Source organism: Vigna unguiculata, chromosome 1 (genome assembly GCF_037176805.1).
Source record: "Vigna unguiculata cultivar grain cowpea cultivar isolate G323 ecotype 2 chromosome 1, ASM3717680v1, whole genome shotgun sequence".
NCBI classification, from domain to species: Eukaryota; Viridiplantae; Streptophyta; class Magnoliopsida; order Fabales; family Fabaceae; genus Vigna; species Vigna unguiculata.
The window spans coordinates 3,374,031-3,393,912 of record NC_140792.1 but is presented as its reverse complement, the minus strand read 5'-3'; the positions used below and the strand labels follow the sequence as shown (position 1 = coordinate 3,393,912).

Genomic DNA, 19,882 nt, shown 5'->3' with positions numbered 1-19,882 from the left:
TTAAAACTTTTCTCGCGATAATCCAATCATAATACTTCATCTTTATTACAAGTTCATAATATAGAAAAGCATCATAAAGTCTATTACAAAATGCATGAAAATGAAAATATAGGAAAAATCTCCCATCGTAAGTCCCCGCTCTGTCACTATGCTTCAGCATTCTCACCTGAAGTCACATCTGCTCCCACCTAACAAGTCACGTAATTATCGCCAAACACAAACACACAAACAAGAAAGGGTGAGCTGAAAAAGAAAAATAATACAAACAATAAGATAATAAGAATTGACCCTCTCCAAATCTAACTTAGTTAATTTTAGTTTATTGACCTTTTCGTAACAATATACTTCCAATCTCATAACCTATATGAGAAAGATCCATTCACAACCTTAGTCGTTAATAAATTTTGTCAATAAAATAACACTAAAATTCCTACAATGAATTTTGACAAATTGTGTAAAATTTATCGATAAAATCTATTGATAATTTAAAATTCATATTACTAACAAGTTTATCCATTAGTAAATTCATAAGTAAAATAATGACAAATGGATGAAGAAAGAGGAGAAAAAGGAAAATGAGATGTTAGTTACTAAGTTGTGATGATAAAATAAAATAGCGGAAGGTCCAATGATGAAAGAGTGAAAGTCAGTACAACAAACAATTTTATTACTCAACCATATTTTCTCTTAGATTTTTTATGAGTAAAATATATATTTCCATAAATTATTTTCCATATATTTGTTTCATAGGTTAAAAGTGCATTTCCCATGTAAATTTTACCACAATTATTATTTTTTTTTTTGTGAAAAAAGTATATTTTTCATAATAATTTCCCAGTAATATTTTTTCAAGAGGGTAATAAGAATTTTTCATACGTTATTTCTCACAGGTATTTTTCATGAGTAAAATAAATATTTTTCATGCATTATTTCTCACATATATTTATTTATAAATAAAAAGAATATTTATTCTTGCAGAATCTTTTGTATAGGTAAATTCATAAATTATCTCCGACAATATTTATAAGTTCTAAATTTCAATCTAATATAACTTTCCCACATACATATTTAAATATGGGAAATATAAATTAAATAAAAAATAATATTAGATTTCACCGTTGAAAATTAACGTGCAACCCTCACTCCGTCGTCACGGTCACGATCACAACAAGAGGCGAAGCTCACTGCAACGTCTGTGACGTCGAGGTCACAGCCGTCGAGTCCACCGCCGTTGAGCCCACCGCCGTTGAGCCCACCGCTGTTGAGAACCACTCCCGGAAGCTAAATCCCTTACTGCCACAAGTAATCCCTAACTCTATTCTCACCTTCCCTCTCCCTCTTTCACAACAAGCTTGAGCTATTCTCACAACTTAACTCTCCGCTACAAACTTATTCATGCCACCATAGACAATTGGTCACCCTAGCTCTCCGAATCGTGCCACGAAATCGCGCTTCTAGTCCTTTTGGATCGTGGTCTCGAAGATCATTTTGAATTTAGAATTTCCAAGATCGCCAATTCTAACCTCGTTGTGATCATCAAGCTCGTCATGATCGGCAAGCTCATCGCCATCCATGTTCGTTGCTACCCTTATAGTCACATTCAAACGCTGCCCCAAATAGCTAAGGTAACACTTATATACTTCAATTAAAATAGTTCTTTCACAAGTTAGGGTTTATGGCTTCTCAATTGGGATTTATGGTTTAAAATACCTTCAATTTTTGAATTTGGTATATCCACATCAGCCAAATCCCTGATAATAGTAGTTATATGACTTATTTCCATGTTTTAGCGGTTATTTGTCTCGTGCAATTTATGTTAATGATTTGTAGTTATATGAATTAAGGGAAAGTTTGAAACATTGAAAGAGGTATGAGTGGATAAAGGCATTGGGGTAACGTCAGTGATATCAGATGAGAGAGCTTTTAGGGTCACTTCGGGTGGAGGAAATTCCATTAAAGGAGTTGTGGGAAGGAGAAATGTAAGTGTGGGTGGAGGCGGTATAGTAACTGCCCCTGTTGAGTATAGGAATGGTGGCTGAAAGTCCTATGATGCTCCCTGTGAGTTCCTGTCTCTTTCTTGGCCGAGCCATGATTAGTTCAAATTAAGGTCTATCTTTCACCACAACACCCCTTGTACTGGGAGATCCCTGCAGTTATGAACCAAGCATTGGGGAAGGCTTATGATCTTGTGATTGATTCAGCAGTTGAAGTATCAAAAGAGGGAAGGTATGTGGTGGCTGGAGAGGCATATGATGATGGTGGTGATATTTTCAAGGACTTGATGAAGTTGGAACTGTGGCTTTTGTGCAGAGTGTCACCAATTGCCTCATCAAAGGACACACTGCTGTTGCTGGGACTGATATTCTCTCCTTGAGGTGGCAAATTTTGTGGCTCCTCAAGGATCTCTCTTAGGAACTGTTGCTCGTGAAATGAACCATGTCTCTCACTCAACACAACATTATAGTTTTCCATTTCTTGTGAGAACTAAGAACAAAAATAAGTTGTCAACATCCCTGGTTTGTTCATGGATATATTGTAGAATGCATACTGAGAAATCCAGAAATTGAAATGAAATGTGCTTTGAAGGAGGTTTTACCAAATTGGAAATCCAATTCGCCAATGAATCCTCCATGTTTTATGGATCTGAGAACTCCTTTGTGTGGACCTTGTGTTTTCTTGAAGCTGATAGTAGAACTTGCGACTTCTATATCAAATTGCAGTGTATGTGACGAAACAAGTTTCAGCTTTTATATATAGTAATTGTATTCTAGGATGATTCTCTCTCTCTCTCTCTCTCTCTCTTTATCTCATCTTTCATGCAATGCAATTATTAGCTCATGGGAAATTCATACTCGTTTCAAGCAAACTCCAGTTAACCAAAAACAAAATTGTGCATTATATGATTTTTTACATCATTTTCATTTTAAGGCTGGTGTAAAAAAGTCCCTAAATAGGTGCTTTCTCTTGTAGTTTTATCACTTTGTAGGGAAATTAAAATATTTTCTCTTGGATCTTTCAAGACTAGTGCTATTCTCTTTGTAAGTGTTTTCTTTTGTAGTTAATGGTGTGCTGAAAGCATTTATTTAAGGAAACATGTAGACCAACAATTCTTTTGTTGTAGGTAAAAATATTATGTTTTATTTATATTTTATTTTGGGATGTACTGTGCTTTGTTCTCCTTGATGAAATTGTTGTAAGGACCAAATGATTGTCTTTATATGCCCTTTTGGTCTGTTGTTTACTTTTTGCACCAGGGTTCTAGTTTGATTATGTCTTTTATTGGACCATTTTGAAATACACCAATCTCAAAGTGCCCCTGCCCCTGCTATTGATGTGATAGCATGCTATCTCATTGTATTAGCTTCTTGATTTTTGAGATTAAGTTAATTTAGTAGAAGCAACTCTTGCAGGGTCCGCTAGTCGACCAAGTTCAGACGTGCCACGACTAGCTGCAAATGTTGATGGACAGTTAGGTATGATTTGTTCTTTCGTTTCCATATCTCTGATCTATCATTTATTTACCTTGATTGAGATGTTTACATGCAAACTGCACAGTGTAGTAGCCATTTTCTTTCCCTTTTTAGGTAGTGACGGACACTCGCAAGAAACAATGTAGAATCTATTGGTATAACTTTAAGTTAGTATTCAAAAAAAGTTAAAGTATATGTTGGAATTAAAAACTCCTAGTACCACTAATATTTGAAGAAAATCAAAAGAAACATTTCGAATCTAAACTCTGGAATAGAAGTATATATGCATCTTCTCATGAAGACTAATGAATATAGTCCTTCCAGAACTTGAAGAGCCCAATCTGCACAATATAGTCTAAGGTCGGTTGCTTTATTCCTCGTAATAGTTTGGCTTCATAGTCTAAGGAGGTTACTATATCTCATTTTTTGGGCCTATACCCTGTGGCTAGTGTCACTATGCCGTTCAATTCATAGTCTAAGGAGGTTGCTTTTTGTGTGTTTTCTTACCACGAGGTGTAATCATCATGCTTTGTCGTCTTCCGATGGAAAAAAATAATAAAAAAGAGAGGGTTGATCGTAATAGATCTTGTTGTCTGCAAAGATGAACCACACTTCTTACGTTTCATCAACCCTGAGCCTCTTCTCTGTTCACTGTCCTCTGTTGAGTAATTGAAGACTTCCTACTTCAATTTTTACATCCAATTTCTTAAATGTATATAAATTATTGAAATTTGTTTTCATCAGCAAAGTTAATTTTAATTTGATTTTCGCGCGAAAAGTGGATGTAATTTGCAAAATTGTCTTATTGCCAAAACAGGGTAACAAAATTGCTGGTGTTGAGGTGCTAATTAGAGGTCAATTTGCAAATGGCTACACCTGCTAATTCCAGTAAGAGTGGGAACTGGAAGCGAAAAGAATTGTTGTTTCTTGTGATTTATGCAATCGTTTTCTATGTTATCATCATCAACCGTTCACTTCAACTCTCTCGCGGTATATATTTTAGACATTTTCCACTCTATAATATTGTTTCAGTAATTTTTTTTACTTGTACTACTTGCTTAGTTGCTGTGCACTGAGTGCTTTGGGTTTTTGTTTCTCACAGATTATTACAAACAGCTGTCAGGTTTACGCCCGGGTTGGCTCTTAGCTAACCACCTCAATGTATGATCCTTCTCTTTTTGGTCATTATGATAATTTTGTCTGGTGTAAGTATTTCAGTAGATGGTCATGTTGCTTGCTGATCAAACGTACATGCTGTTCTGTTTTGTGTAAAGGATGTTTCAGATGCTCAGTGGAGGAATTTTCGAGGAAATATATCTGTTCTTACTCTTGTCTTTGGAATTTTCACTCTTCTTGCCTACTTGATGAAGGCTTTCTTTGATTTAAGAGTTAGAGGAATGTCCATTGCGTGGCTTTTATTTTCTTTGGCGTACTTGTCATATCTTCATGGAGTATGGTATGATGCACCATTTAGTTTGATGTTGTTCTTTCTTCCATTGTTGTTATTCCTTACCTTCTTCAGTCTGACTCTTGAGTTTGTTTCATTTGCAGCATAGCTTTTATCCTATCAATAGCTACTGGAAATTTTATTCTTGTAAAGGTGCGTGTAATGGATAGTGAATATGTGTTAGTTGCAATGTATCTAGTTGGGAACCTGTAACGTTGTTGATTTTAAATTTTTAATCTCCTACTTAAAGTTATCAACATGTCATAACAGTTTTTTTTATTTTTTCCGTTAAAACTAGTTTCCCTTTGGCTGCTTTATTTTAATTTGCATGTCATATATGCAAAATGTAATAAAAAAGTCATCTATATTTGATTTCTTGTATTGCTCATGGGAATGATACTCCTCCACTTAAATTAATTAAGATTTTATTTTCTTTATTTATTTCTTGCTAACCATTTAACTATTTGCATTTCTAATACTCTTTAGTGAGAATGGTGTTGCCATGAGTGATGGATTATTTAAATCAATACCTTCTACCAAACAAGAATTGTATAGTAAAGATTATTACATCAGAAGCATGTAGCAAGCATTGTCAACAATCTTCTAAAGAAGGACAGCTCTGAAGAGTGCAGTCTCCTAAGTTTTGTATAGTGAGAGACTTGTGATTGTGGGAGGAATGTCTTTCCAGTGGAGGATATGGACATGTTTTTGGAGGAGGGGGGTTTGGTATTGTAGAAAGGCAGGTTGGTTTGAGCTTGAAACTCCAACAAATTTAGTTTTTTCAAGAATAAGGACGTCCAAAAGGAAAATGTTGAACTTTTGGAGGCCAGACAATTGTTTTTATGGCTTGGAAAATATTTCCTCGCATCCATAACTGTAATAATAGATCACAATATGAAAAATCGGCTTAGGCACACAACTCTGGTCCCTGGATATTTATTGACTTGTTATAATAGTTGTAAAATAAGATGAAATAGGGTTTTGGGATTAATCTCCCTTGTGTAAACCCTACACAAAGGACAGTTTATTTATATTGATAATGGGCCAAATCCCAGAAATACATAATGGGCTGAGCCCAACTATTAAACACAATATTATATCATCTAACACTCCCCCTCAAGCTGGTGCATACAAATCGTATGTACCAAGCTTGTTACAAAGATAATCAATTCTAGGTCCTCGAAGAGACTTAGTGAAAATATCTGCTAATTGATCACTTGAATTGACAAACTCGGTCTTGATGTCCCCGGATAGGATTTTTTCTCGAATGAAGTGACAGTCAATTTCAATGTGTTTGGTCCTCTCATGAAAGACAGGATTAGAGCTAATATGAAGAGCAGCCTGATTGTCACATATGAGTGTCATTTGAGTGACATCTCCAAATTGCAATTCTTGAAGCAATTGCTTAAGCCAAACAAGTTCACATGTGGCTAAAGCCATAGCTCTATATTCTGCTTCTGCACTAGATCTTGCCACAACACTTTGTTTCTTGCTCTTCCAAGAGATCAAATTACCACCAATTGAGACACAATATCCGGAAGTAGATATTCTGTCGGAAGGAGATCCTGCCCAGTCAGCATCTGAATAACATACAACTTTTGTATCAGAGTTGGAATCATATAGTAAACCTTTTCCAGGAGAGCTTTTGATATACTTTAATATGCGAATAACTGCATTCCAATGTTCTTCACATGGGGAATTAAGGAATTGACTCACCACGCTAACAGCAAAGGAAATATCAGGACGAGTAACAGTAAGATAATTCAACTTTCCAACTAACCGTCTGTACTGTTCAGGATCTGAGAAAGGCTCCCCCTGTTTAGGTAGAAGTTTAATATTAGGATCCATGGGTGTTTCTACTGCTTTAGAATTCATTAATCCAGTTTCCTCCAGAATATCCAATGCATATTTCCTCTGAGATATGACAATACCACTATTGGATTGTGCTACTTCAATACCCAAGAAATACCTGAGTTTTCCAAGATCTTTGGTCTGAAAATGACGACAAAGATGTTGCTTTAAGAGGGAGATGCCAAGGTTGTCGCTTCCTGTGAGAACAATGTCATCAACATACACTATTAAGTAGATACATCCAGCACTGGAGTGACGATAAAAAACTGAATGATCCACTTCACTGCGAGACATGCCAAATTGTTGAACAACACTACTGAATTTTCCAAACCAGGCCCGAGGAGACTGCTTTAGGCCATATAAAGATTTGTGAAGACGACAAACCAATCCAGAAGACTCCCCCTGAGCAACAAAACCCGGAGGTTGCTCCATATAAATTTCTTCATTCAAATCGCCATTGAGGAATGCATTTTTGACATCAAGTTGGTGAAGAGGCCATTGGCGAAGAGCAGCCATGGCAATGAATAAGCGAACAGATGCCATCTTGGCCACTGGAGAAAAAGTATCACCATAATCCAAACCAAAGATCTGTGTGTAACCTTTGGCAACAAGGCGAGCTTTGAGACGGTCAACAGTGCCATCAGGGCCAACTTTGATAGCATAGACCCACCTGCAACCAACAACAGATTTCCCGGATGGTAATTGAACAAGATCCCATGTTCCACTATGCCTGAGAGCACTCAATTCATCAAGCATGGCCTGACGCCAACCAGGGTGGGCTAATGCATCACCTAAAGATTTTGGAATTGACAAAGAGGAAATAGACGAAAGGCATGTATAGAAAGATGGAGAGATTCTATGATAACTCAAAGCAGCATAATGAGGAGAATGATTACGGGTAGAACGCATACCTTTACGAAGGGCAATGGGAAGATCAGACTCAGTTGTTGGAACCGGAGGAGACAAATAACTCGGCACTTGATGTGAGTCATGAGTTGGTGGTTGGCAACGATGTCTTCTGCTATAAACCTGAAGAGGTGGTCTATCCGCAATAGGTACACTCGGAGGTGGCTGAGGAGAATCCGAGGTGGCACTGGAAGTGGGCACACTAGGAGGATCACACACAACAGGGATATCTATAGTAGTAGATGGTGGCTCACAACGAGAAGAGGGGTGTGTGAAGTAAAAAGAAGACTCGTCAAAGGTGACATCAGCGGAGATAAAATGACGATTGAGGGAAGGAGAGAAACACTTATACCCTTTTTGTGAGCGGGGGAATCCTAAGAAGACACATTTGTGGGCTCTCGGAGACAACTTATCCAAGCCAGGACTAAAATCATGAACAAAACATGTGGACCCAAAGACTTTAAGAGGTAAAGGGTGAAGAGGGTCGTGAGGAAATAAAATAGAATGAGGAACTTGGTTATGCAAGACTGAAGAAGGCATGCGATTAATAAGATAACAAGCAGTAAGAACCGCATCACCCCAAAAATGTGAAGGAACTGCACCATGAATTAAAAGAGTGCGAGTTGTTTCAATAAGGTGCCTATTCTTGCGCTCAGCCACTCCATTTTGTTGGGGTGTATAAGCGCATGATGTTTGATGAAGAATGCCCTGAGAAGCCATAAAATGTTTGAAGGATTGAGAGAGATATTCACGACCATTATCACTCCGCAAATTTCGAATAGAAACCCCAAACTGTGTTTTAATTTCATGAAAGAATGATTGAAAAATAGAGAACAACTCAGAACGATTTTTCATTAAATATAACCAAGTACATCTTGAATAATCATCAATAAAAGTAACAAAATACTGAAAACCTAAAGTAGACTTAACACGACTAGGTCCCCAAATGTCCGAATGAACTAATGCAAAAGGGGACAAAGCTCGTTGTGAGACACTACAAGGAAACGAACTACGACTATGCTTTCCTAATTGACAAGACTCACACGACAAACTAGATAACTTGGACAAGCTGGGGACAAGTTGTTGCAGTTTGGCAAGGCTGGGATGACCAAATTGTGCATGAAGAAGGGATGGTGATTCCATAGCCGCGCCAACATGTGAAGGAGGACGAAGATGATACAGACCATGAGACTCACATCCGGTGCCAATCATGTGTCTCGAACTCCGGTCCTGTAAACAAACAGAATCTTTGGTAAAGGAAATAATACAATCAAGAGAACGAGTTAGTCGACTGACAGATAATAAATTGAATGGGGACCCAGGAACATAAAGAACATGATCAATGGATATGGATGGAAAAATATTAACAGTACCAACACCATGAGATGAGACTCTAGACCCATCAGCCATTGTAACTGAGGGTAAATGATCCGGACAAGACAAAGAAGAAAACAAAGATTTGTTACCAGTAATATGGTCTGTGGCGCCTGAGTCAAGAACCCAAGGACCAAGAGAATCAGAGTGAGTCAGGCCAACGAATGATGTACCTGTGCGTGCAACAGAGGCAGATGTAGTGGAACTAGAACTTTGACGTTCCTCATACCATTTGAGAAAGTCGTTGAAAATGGCAGGGTGCCCTGCGGTATCAGATGAAGCAGGATCCACAGTCGCTGATCAGGGAGGAGGATCAGAGTGAACTACTGCAGCAGACCGAGGAGGACGTCCATGTAGAGCATAACATTTGTCAATCTTGTGGCCTAATTTGCCACAATGGTCACACTTGGGTCGTCCCTTTCCCGGCTTGCGAGAACGATTGCGATCATCCCGCTGAGAGACCAAGACTGAGGAATCATCAGCACAAGTAGATGTATCAATGATTTGTTTTCTTGGCACACGTAAAAGGGCAGAATTAGTAGCAGTGAAGTTGGGCACAACAGGAGACCCCAAAATCTGGTCGCGAACATGGGAATATTCATCAGAAAGACCATGTAATGCCAATAACATAAAGAACTTTGACTGTTGCTCAAGTTCTTCAGCTGGAGTGGAGGCCGGAGGCAATAACTCATTAAACTCATGCAGAAGGGCATGAATTTTGCCCAAATATTCAGCCATGGGTCCAGGACTCTGCGGAGCAACAACTTTGAAAAGATCCTGACAAACACCATAAAGACGTTGAGTGTCATTGGTGTATAACAACTTGGCCTGTGCCCAAACGTCTGAACATGTTTCATATGAACGAAACATTTGTTTCAGCGAAGAGTTAATGGTGGACTTAATGACGATGCATAATTGGGCATCAATTTTCGTCCAGCGGGAAACTTCATCTGCAGCAACTGTAGTTACACTCTGGGTGAGATGATCTTCATATCCTTGACTCTTGAGCCAAAGTTTGATATCGGATGCCCATGTCGCGTAATTTGTGCCATCCAACTTGTCAATGGATAAATGCACATTCACGTAGTTGGTATAAACAGAGGGTTCAGACAGCGGAGTGCTTGAAGATGACACACTCGAATTGGCAGCGGAAGAAGCCATAGAGGGAGAAACCCTAAAAATTCAAGGTGCTCCGATTGAAACAACAACCACAGATTCAGAAAGAGCTCAAGAAGGCGATTCAGGCGAAGTTGATCGGCGCAGAAAACGACCGGCGACGCGCCGTCACGCGCGGCGGAGAGGTGGCGGCTGCCGAGCTTGCGGCGGCGCGTGGAGGCGCGTGAGAGCTCCGATGGCGGCGATCTCTGCGGCGTTGGAGTCGCCTGGCCGAGACGAACAAAACCGTCTGGTCGTCGGTCGAAACTGCAGCTCCGGCGACGGCGGCGACGACGGCGGCGGCGGCGGCGGAGGCGACGGTGACGACGACAGAAGCGGCGGCAATGAGCGGCGGCGGGACGGTGGCTGTAGTAAACTAACCTAAGCTCTAGATACCATGTAAAATAAGATGAAATAGGGTTTTGGGATTAATCTCCCTTGTGTAAACCCTACACAAAGGACAGTTTATTTATATTGATAATGGGCCAAATCCCAGAAATACATAATGGGCTGAGCCCAACTATTAAACACAATATTATATCATCTAACAATAGTATTGACTTATCCTAACAACTTTGAATGCTTTGACCATATTTTCATTGATGTTTAAGAAACCAATTACTATAATCCATTTGTTCCTGATCATATAATGTTTTGGTCAATCATTGTGTTGTTGCACTCAATACCATATTTATAACTTTTCTGCAGTTATCATGTGTAAGACTAATTCTGTTTGAGCAGATATTTGCACAGAAGGAGTACTTCCCACTTATACTTTGGAGTTACAACATATTGTTTCTTCTCAGTAATCGGATTTATGAAGGATATTCATTCTCTATATTTGGGTAAGAGGCATAATATTTGTTGCATTGTTACATTGTTTTATGGGATTAATTCCATTTCGACTTAAGATTATGAATTTACGTTGAAGGCAACAATGGGCATTTTTGGACAATTACCGGGGCAGCTTTAGGTGGCACATATGCTTCAACTTTGGTATTTTTTCGTTATTTAATTGAGTTCCTATGGTAAACCAATAAAGTTAAAATAGTTCATTGATATGATATGTGATTCTTACAATTATTGGTCCCATGATTCATGCGTATCGAGTTGTTCCTCATCCATCACTGAATTCATATAAAGTTATGCCAATTCAATCATTCCTAACTTTTTAAATGTTGTCATGTTATGCAGATTTGTTATTTATAACACTTATGGATCAGAATATTAAAATTTGGTGGCCTAAATTCTATTTTTTGTTTTGCATTTTATGAATTATATATGCACGTCTCTGTGTTCTCATTTTGCATACCATTATGTCATGTAACAATACCAGTAACTTAATATATGGTTCTTTATATTTAAGCTTAGATGTTTGTGGCAGTTGTTTTGCGCATGATAAGCTTTGGATTCGATTATCACTGGACTAATCGAGATTCTCATTTTGATCAGGAGGTATTTCTTTCTTTCTGAAAATAGTGCTTAGATTCCGCTGTGCAGCCTCACTCGTAATTTAATATGTTTTCAGGAATGACAATATATTATAAGTGCCGGTGACAAATTATTATGAAAATTTGATTACTAAAGAGTTATTCTTGATGTTACTTCAAAAGACATAAATGTACAAGATTATTATTCAAATAATTTTGTTCTTGAATGCTTAACTTCACTAGTGCATAAGACCAGTCTACTTTGATTAGGTTGTAGTTTTGGTATATTTCTACAGATGAGAATATAGACTGGGAATAGCCTTGTTCAGTCCTTTAGGTAAAACCTTTTATGTTACCATCTTCATGTTTCTTGGTTGGTCGATTTTGACATTTTCTGAACCATTGCTTGAAACATTCCAACTTGCAATACTGATGTCTAGCGTACATTGTTAATTAATTATGTAGCTTTATGATTTTTGGTATCAATATGATTAATAAATATTTTTTCCATTGTTTAATTCTTTGATTATTGCAGAAGCATTATCAACGTTGTCATATTTGTAAATCCGGAAAATCTTGCTATCAAGTTTTACAGGTTAGGATAGCTGCTAGTTAAAAGCACAAGGTGAAATTTATCATAGTTGCTGAGTTATGTTTTTTGCGTTTTCTTTCCTTATGTTTTTATGTAGTTATAATTTCAATTGGCCCTATGAACTCATGTTTTTAGTTCTAATTTTAATAACATTTTCAGGAGAGAAGTCTGCCAAATGACAGGTTTGGATATATCACGTACCTTTGTTATTTGGTATATGCACCACTTTATATCGCTGGTCCAATACTGAGCTTCAACGCTTTTACCTCACAGGTTTGTGATTGCAAGTTATTTTGATGGTTTAAGCTTCATTATTGATTTTCATTACGTTGTGTATAGTTGTGGTCTTTGTGAAACCTATATTTACAAAATGAACCATCATGTTGTTATTTTCAAAAGGAGATGTATATGCAAGATGTAATTTGTTTGAATTGGAAGAGAAACCATATTTGTAGTCATTGCTTAGAAATTAGATGGTATAGCGCAAAAGGATTCAAGTAGGGTGGATGCTTGTAGCGAAAGGCACTCAAATTTTGGGGAAACTTTTACCATACATCTAAATACCTATTGCGTTACAGGGAATGAAGCATGGTTAAAAGGCAGCACTGAAATAAATTCAATACAGTTAGGATTAAACGTATTAGACAACTTTTATAAAGTGCCTGTTTGAATAAGTTTCTTCATTACCTGTTGTAGGAAAATAAAATAAAAAAATGAAATTATTTTCTCTTATAAGCTAAAATTAGCCTATGTGTAAGTTCAAATCTGGTTATAATTGCTATAATTACTTATGGAGAAGCTTATACAAATAGGACTACGCTAAAAAGAATAAATGCATTAGAGGAAAGTATGGGCAGCTCTTATTATAGATATTATAAAGTAGACTGTAAGCCTAACTTAACTTTAGAAAATTGTTTCGCAAGGTGAGGTTTGTTTCCATTTGTATACTACAATATGGTCACATCTCTAGTTAATGTGGGATCTCTCACACACTTCCTTATACACATCTTGAGCGTGTGACTAGATATTTGTAGATAGTCCGATAACAACTCAATAGTAGGAGACATGATAAGCCCAACAAACTTGTACAGGATAGGCTCAAATACTATCTTTAAAATTGGGTGCAAATCATACCTTATTATCTTAAATACTATAATTTAATTATATCTCTAGTTGATGTTGGTTCTTCAATACACCCGTTCACATTAGGACTAAATATGTGGGACTATATATGGAGGGGGTCTGATAGTGGGTGATAGTGGGTGACATACTAGGCCTAACAAACTTTGTTAGGGTAGACTCTCATACCATCTTAGATATTGGACTTTAAACTTAACTTAAACTGGTTGTAAGGTGAGATTGACACTCATATATGTCATATAATTGATCATATCTTTAGTCGATATGAGATTTCCAACATTAGAAAATAATAGTTTTTCATCTTAGGTGATTTGGGCATGTGTTGAGAACAACTGTGGAGCACCTGATGAGAAGAGTTAATCAGTTGGAGGCCATCCCTGTCCATAGAGGCTTTAGGTGGGATCTGATTATTATTTTCAATTCAAGTAGTAGGAAATAACAGTCTCTGGTTGTGTGTTTCCAGGAGCAATAGCCATTAAAAGATTAGTTCTCATTCAACAAATGCTACAACCGATTCTTTCATAATGATCCTTCTCCTCACGCTCCATGGGTCCCACCTGCATACATAACCAACTCTGAATTGATAGTGTACCTTGCAACTTATCATTCTCTTCCAGAACTTATATCATTAGCTTTGGGACTTGTGTGAACCTTCCTCACCTATGACAATTGAGAGTGGTTTTTCCATTGTACTAATACTAACCACCGTTGTTTCCCCATCAAGTCTCATGTCATGTAAAAAAATCTGCTCTCAATCAACCATAGGCAGCTTGTTTCACTTCTGTTTCACCTGGAATACATTGTATACTGTTGGTAATTTCCTGTCATAAGCCACCTCTGAAGGTGTCGTGCTAGTGTAAACTTGGTACGAAGTATTGTACCAATTCTCTGGTTTGTAGAAAAAGCAAAAGGGAACAAATAAGCTTCAAGGCTAAGAGGTATTGCTTTGTCAATTTAAATGATCAACTTGCAAATGTCTTTTGACTGATTCATTAAGATTACTTGAATTAGTTATATATGTAACAAGCTTATGCATATTACTTATATGCTCTAAAGGGCGACTAATGTAAATAAGGTGATTATGGGTTGATTTAGTGTTATATCTTAAAGCATAATTATTCAAGCATTGTAACTGTAAATCATTGTCTTTATGACTCAGTACATATAATATTATCTGTTGTTTAATTGAAACCTACAAAGTCCATCTGCCCCAACAATTCCTGAATGTTTCTCGTATCGCTGACTATTGTCAAGTGCTTTTGAATGGTTGCTTGAGTTTCTGTTTTTGTTGATGATACTGTTCTAATTTTTTGTAGCTAGATGTTCCTCAAAACACCATTTCGGTTAGAAACGTGACACTCAATGGTTTTCGCTGGATATTGAGTATTATCCTCATGGAATTAATGACTCATCTATTCTACTACAATGCCTTCGCTAATAGGTAAGAACTTCAGTATTCAGGATAAAACCTCAGGTTATATTTAATTGTTAATCCAATTTTATTGTTTGGTTTCTAAAATAATTTCTTAATTAATTAGTGATTTGTGGAAGCACTTATCTCCTATGGACGTGTTCATCATTGGATATGGTGTAAGAGAATACACATTCATCAATTAAGTGTTTTACCAAGCCTAATGACGTCACCATATTACATGGCCAACCTCAATTAGTGGGATAAGGCTTAGTGGTTGTTGTTGTATCATAACAATTAAATTAGATCAGCATGTTTCCTTCTAAATCTTACTATTTATTTGTTCCAGGTATTAAACTTCATGTGGCTAAAATTTTTATTGATCTGGCGCTTTTTCCGATTTTGGTCACTGGTATGTTAGTTGCTTGATAAGCATTTGGCCTAAATGTCCAAATACATATTTGAAGAAAGTCATTTTGAGTTATTCATTGTAGATAAATGGAATTGAGGCTCCGGAGAACATGCCAAAATGCATTAATAATTGCCACAACTTGGAAGGCTTCTGGAAAAATTGGCATGCTTCCTTCAACAAGTGGCTTGTGAGGTGCAATCAATTATTTTCGATTTGGCTCTTCTGTTTTCCCAGATAGCTTAAATTTTGATTGGCAAGAACTTCAGGTATATTTACATTCCTCTTGGGGGATCGAAGAAAAAGCTACTAAATGTGTGGGTTGTATTCACATTTGTTGCAATCTGGCATGATTTAGAGTGGTAAGTTCCCTTTATTGTTGAAGTTCAATATTTTCTACCTGTAGAAGTTGCACAGTTTTTTGTCAGATGTTTTATGCTTGATTATTCTTATGGACCTTAGGAAGCTTCTTTCATGGGCATGGTTGACCTGTATATTCTTCATCCCTGAGTTGGTTTTTAAATCTGCAGCAAAAGCTTTCCAGGCATGCACATACACAATTTTCTGCTATTAACATTTTCGTTGACCTGTAGTTATAATCTGCTGTCTAACATGGAAGTATATCTGATTATCAGGCTCAAAGTTCTTTTGGAGTATGCATATTTCGTGAACTCAGTGCTGTTGCTGGGGCAGTCACAATTACTTGCCTCATGGTTTGTCCTTGACTAGCCCAAGAGATTTATGAATATCGTAATCTTTAGTTATTATACTTTTATGTAACATCCTCATTAATGTTATGGCATCTGACTGGCTACCTGAGAAAGCATAAGAAGGATTTTCAAAGGGCCACTTAATGATGCAACTAGTAATCTGATTGAACCAAATGACCCAGGGCAAGGCCTTTTATACAACAAATGTGACGTTCAATTTCCCACATAATATAGACTGGAACCAATTACACTCAAGTTTAACTTTTTTTCATACCAAAATTGAGCCACTACTGCTACAGTTATTTATCTATCTATCTATCTATATATATATATATATATATATATATATATATATATATATATATATATATATATATATATATATCAGAGTGAGGCTAAAATTTATGTCCCAAGTCCTGCTTTTTGCACTGTACACTGAACCATATCAAGAGAGTATTTTCCATTTGGATGGTTAATGAAAAATGACTAGAAATTATTGCCTTTTTTCTTTTCTGACTGTTTATTATTTCTGTTATGTAGAAACTCTTGTATTTTGTTTATAAAACAAAAATATAGTCCATATATGGTTTAAATGCCATGACATTTCTTGACAGGTGGCTAATCTGGTTGGGTTTGTGGTTGGACCGGGAGGCATTAACTGGCTGCTTTCTTCTTTCCTTCACAAGGAAGGTATACCAACTATCCTGAGCCTTTTAACTTAATTGCAGTAAAACACAATCAAAAATTGATTGGGAAATTCCATGACTCAGGTTTGCCCGTCCTTGGCGGCATGCTTGTGACATTTTACGTTGGAACAAAGGTTTGCGATGTCCAGTATTTATTTTTATGTATACAATCCTTTGAAAAAATTTCTTCTCCCTTCCAATTTTTATTTAATAATCTTCTGCCTGGATATTTGCAGATTATGTTCCACATTGAGGAGGCAAAGCAAAGATTGCCCTGAACTGGGACAATTACTTTTGACCATGTGAAAATATTCAGACTCATTTTTTAGTCCATATATGGTTTAAACTTGAATGTTATATTTTTTAATTAAATTATATTAAATTAGAGTTGAATTAATAAAATTAAGAAAGAAAATGTATTTTCATGGAAATGTTAAAATCCAAGAAAGATAACGACCAAAGAGACAGAATAAGTGTCATACATGCTCTTAATTGTACGCATATATTTTTTAGTGCAAAGTTGCTAAAGTCCTGACAGAATAATCGATGTAACTAATAGAGAAAAATTTTATTTTTGAAACCTTACATGTCACAATAGGTGTTTCCTCTACAATAATTATATCAAGACTATATTTATAACTCGGTATAAACTGTTAAGGTGCTTTCGTTTGAGTTTAGCTGTCAAAATGAACTAATCTTTTTTGGGTTGAGAGTTAAGAGCCAAGTGCATACCGAATCGAATTAGGAAAACTATAAGATGCATAGAGTACAATTATTGCTGCAACACAAGGAGAAAGAGGAAAGTAAGTGATGAGACATGATGCATGTATGTATACATACACCACCACACTTGTAGAGAGAATGAAAGTAACACAGAGTGAAGTGATCGGTGACCTGAGCGTGAATGTGTGGTGTTTGGAAGCAGAAGCGTGAATCAAAGTATGACCAATAACTGGATTTTGTAGCACTTCATCTTTCTCCTTCACAAAACTATGCAAATCCTGAACCAGCTCTATCTACACTTATTTATAAGCCACCACCCTGATTTCGTCATTTTCTATGTGAAGTGCGTGAACATTGTTTGCGTTACGTCAACTTGGAGTGTGATTTAAGGGTTCAAATCAAATGAAAAGCAAGGTGTAACTTTGGAGTTATTGTCAGGGTTTCCTCTATACTAAACTAACAAAATATGAATTTAATTTTTTTTATTTTATTTTGCACACGAATAAAGCGCATAAGATATATAACTTGTATAGTTTATATTTACATAATTCTTGTCTGTTCAGAAAATTGCCTCATGACCAAAGTGACTTTAAGAAGGTTTATCTTAACCATATTTTTTGTGTAAGGAGGTATGTGGTACAAAGCAAGAATATAGAAATAATCTCATAAATTTTGATTTGGATTTAAACAATATCTACGAGAATGATTTAATCAAACCAATTAATTTTTTTAATTATTGCATTTATGATCTTCTAATTAGAAGTATCAATTTGATTTGTGATCTATAGATCAACTTTAACTCACTCCTAAGTCTCCTTTTATGGGACAGCAAATAAGTGAACCAAGAAAAAATCTCAGTTTTCAAAGTCTCTTCTTATTGTGGGTTAGGCTTAGGACCAAAGTGAGTTTTGTCTTACTATAAGTCTTTAATTAACTTTTAAATTCAACACCTTCGACCTGAGTCAAAGATTGAGCTGAGTTATCTCAGCTTGAAGGACGACCTAAGTCTGCTTTGATCAAAGTTCAAGCCAAGTTGACCCGAACCAAAGGTTAAATCAAGTCAGCTTGAGCTAAAGTTATAGCCAAAATTGGTCTGGGACAAAGGTTAAGACAAGTCAGCCAAACTAAAGGTTGAGATGGCCGACCTTGGGCGATGGCCCGACCCGTGGAGAAGTCAAAACTGGTTAAGCTGGGCCCAAAGGTCAAACAACTTGACCTTAATCGAACGGGATGAGTTGACACAAGTGGAAGGTCAAGGAGATAGGCCGATACAGGTCGAAGGTAAAGATGGGCTAGCTCAAATTGAAGTTGGAGACGGGTTGATTTGTTGAGACGAGGTAGCCTAGTCCAAAGTTTGAGAGGACAAACACTAGTTGAAAGTGATACAAGCCTGCATGTGCAGAAGGTCAATATGGGTTGACTAGAGCCGAAGACAAGCCAAAGGTGGAGGTGGGTTGGCCCCGGTAGAAGGTCGTGAATGATTGGATCGGGTTGAGCTGAAGATTGAAATGAGTAGTGTTGGACAAAAGGTTAAGCAGGTTGAAGGTGGAAACATGTTGCCCAAAGTCAAAGGTCGAGAATGGTTAGGGGGGACCGAATCGAGATGAGTTGGGCCAGGCCAAAGGTTGAGGGATAGGTCGATTTGGGCCAAAGTTTGAAATGGGTTGACCCAAATAGAAGGTCGCTAAGGCTTGGTGCGTGTTGAACGTTAAGACAATCTAGCCAAGGACGAAGGTCGAGACCGACCGACCCGAGAAAAAAGGTCAAGTTAGGTTGGCCAAAATGAAGGTCAATACAAGTTGTCTCGAGGAGAAGGTCGAGACGAACCAACCTGAGTCGAAGGTTGAGACGGGTTGACCTAGATCGAAGGTGGAGACAAAGCGGGCAGATGGTTGAGACTGGGTGACCGAGTGCGAAGGTTGAGATAAGCCGACTTGGACTAAAGGTCAAGACGTGTCGTTTGGCCCGAAGGTTTAGATAGATCAACCTAGGCTAATCAAGGTTGAAGGTTGGGATATGCCAAACGTTGAAAGTCAAGTTAAGTTAGTCTAACCTATAGTCGAGTCGAGTCAACTCATGCTCATATTCTAGCCAAGTCATTACAGGTCTATAATTGAGTCGAGTCAGCCTGGACCGAAGGTCAAAACTATACAACTCCTATTGAAGATTGAAATGAGTTAGCCAGAGTCAAACATCGAGACAAGTCAACTTGGGCCTAAGGTCTAGACGAATTAATTCAAGCCAAAGTTTGAGGTAAGTCAGCATAGGTTGAAGATTGAGTTAAGTAGTTGAGTTGGAGTTCAGTTCAAATTGAGTTGAAGTTTTTATTTTCATACTAATTATTTCTTATATGTCAATAATATATTTAAAGAAATTAATATTTTTTTATGTTTGAAAAAAAAATGCTTAATTCCACTTTTTGTCTTGTAATTTGTTTTTTTTAAAAAAAAAATTCAAATAGTAATTCGTATTGCAATTAAGTTTTGTAATTTTTAAAAATATTCCAATTAGGTCCTTTATATTAGATTAACTTTACTACTCTGTTTGTACATGTCACGTGCAACTTGTAGTATTTTCA

At 37.0% G+C, this 19,882-nt stretch overlaps 1 protein-coding gene and 1 pseudogene across 2 annotated transcripts; one reads left to right on the top strand and one right to left on the bottom strand.

Moving 5' to 3' along the window:
- The first annotated feature begins 1,107 nt into the window (after window positions 1–1,107).
- LOC114178083 (membrane-bound O-acyltransferase gup1-like) lies at window positions 1,108–17,012 on the top strand. 2 transcript variants are annotated; one of them, XM_028063784.2, is made up of 22 exons: window positions 1,108–1,302; window positions 1,408–1,625; window positions 3,411–3,473; window positions 4,288–4,460; window positions 4,573–4,631; window positions 4,745–4,926; window positions 5,022–5,070; window positions 10,945–11,048; window positions 11,135–11,199; window positions 11,588–11,658; window positions 12,169–12,228; window positions 12,385–12,498; window positions 14,682–14,806; window positions 14,904–14,955; window positions 15,126–15,188; window positions 15,271–15,380; window positions 15,455–15,547; window positions 15,648–15,729; window positions 15,821–15,898; window positions 16,510–16,585; window positions 16,666–16,715; window positions 16,818–17,012. In XM_028063784.2, exons 4-22 carry the CDS (start codon window positions 4,337–4,339, stop codon window positions 16,857–16,859), a joined length of 1,599 nt encoding a protein of 532 aa, XP_027919585.1. In that variant the 5' UTR covers window positions 1,108–1,302; window positions 1,408–1,625; window positions 3,411–3,473; window positions 4,288–4,336; the 3' UTR covers window positions 16,860–17,012. The 2 variants fall into 2 exon arrangements, with proteins under 2 accessions (XP_027919585.1, XP_027919594.1); XM_028063793.2 differs by lacking the exons at window positions 1,108–1,302; window positions 1,408–1,625; window positions 3,411–3,473 and having other exon boundaries at window positions 4,755–4,926.
- Window positions 8,494–10,209, bottom strand: LOC146888601 (uncharacterized; annotated as a pseudogene).
- Window positions 17,013–19,882: the final 2,870 nt, after the last annotated feature.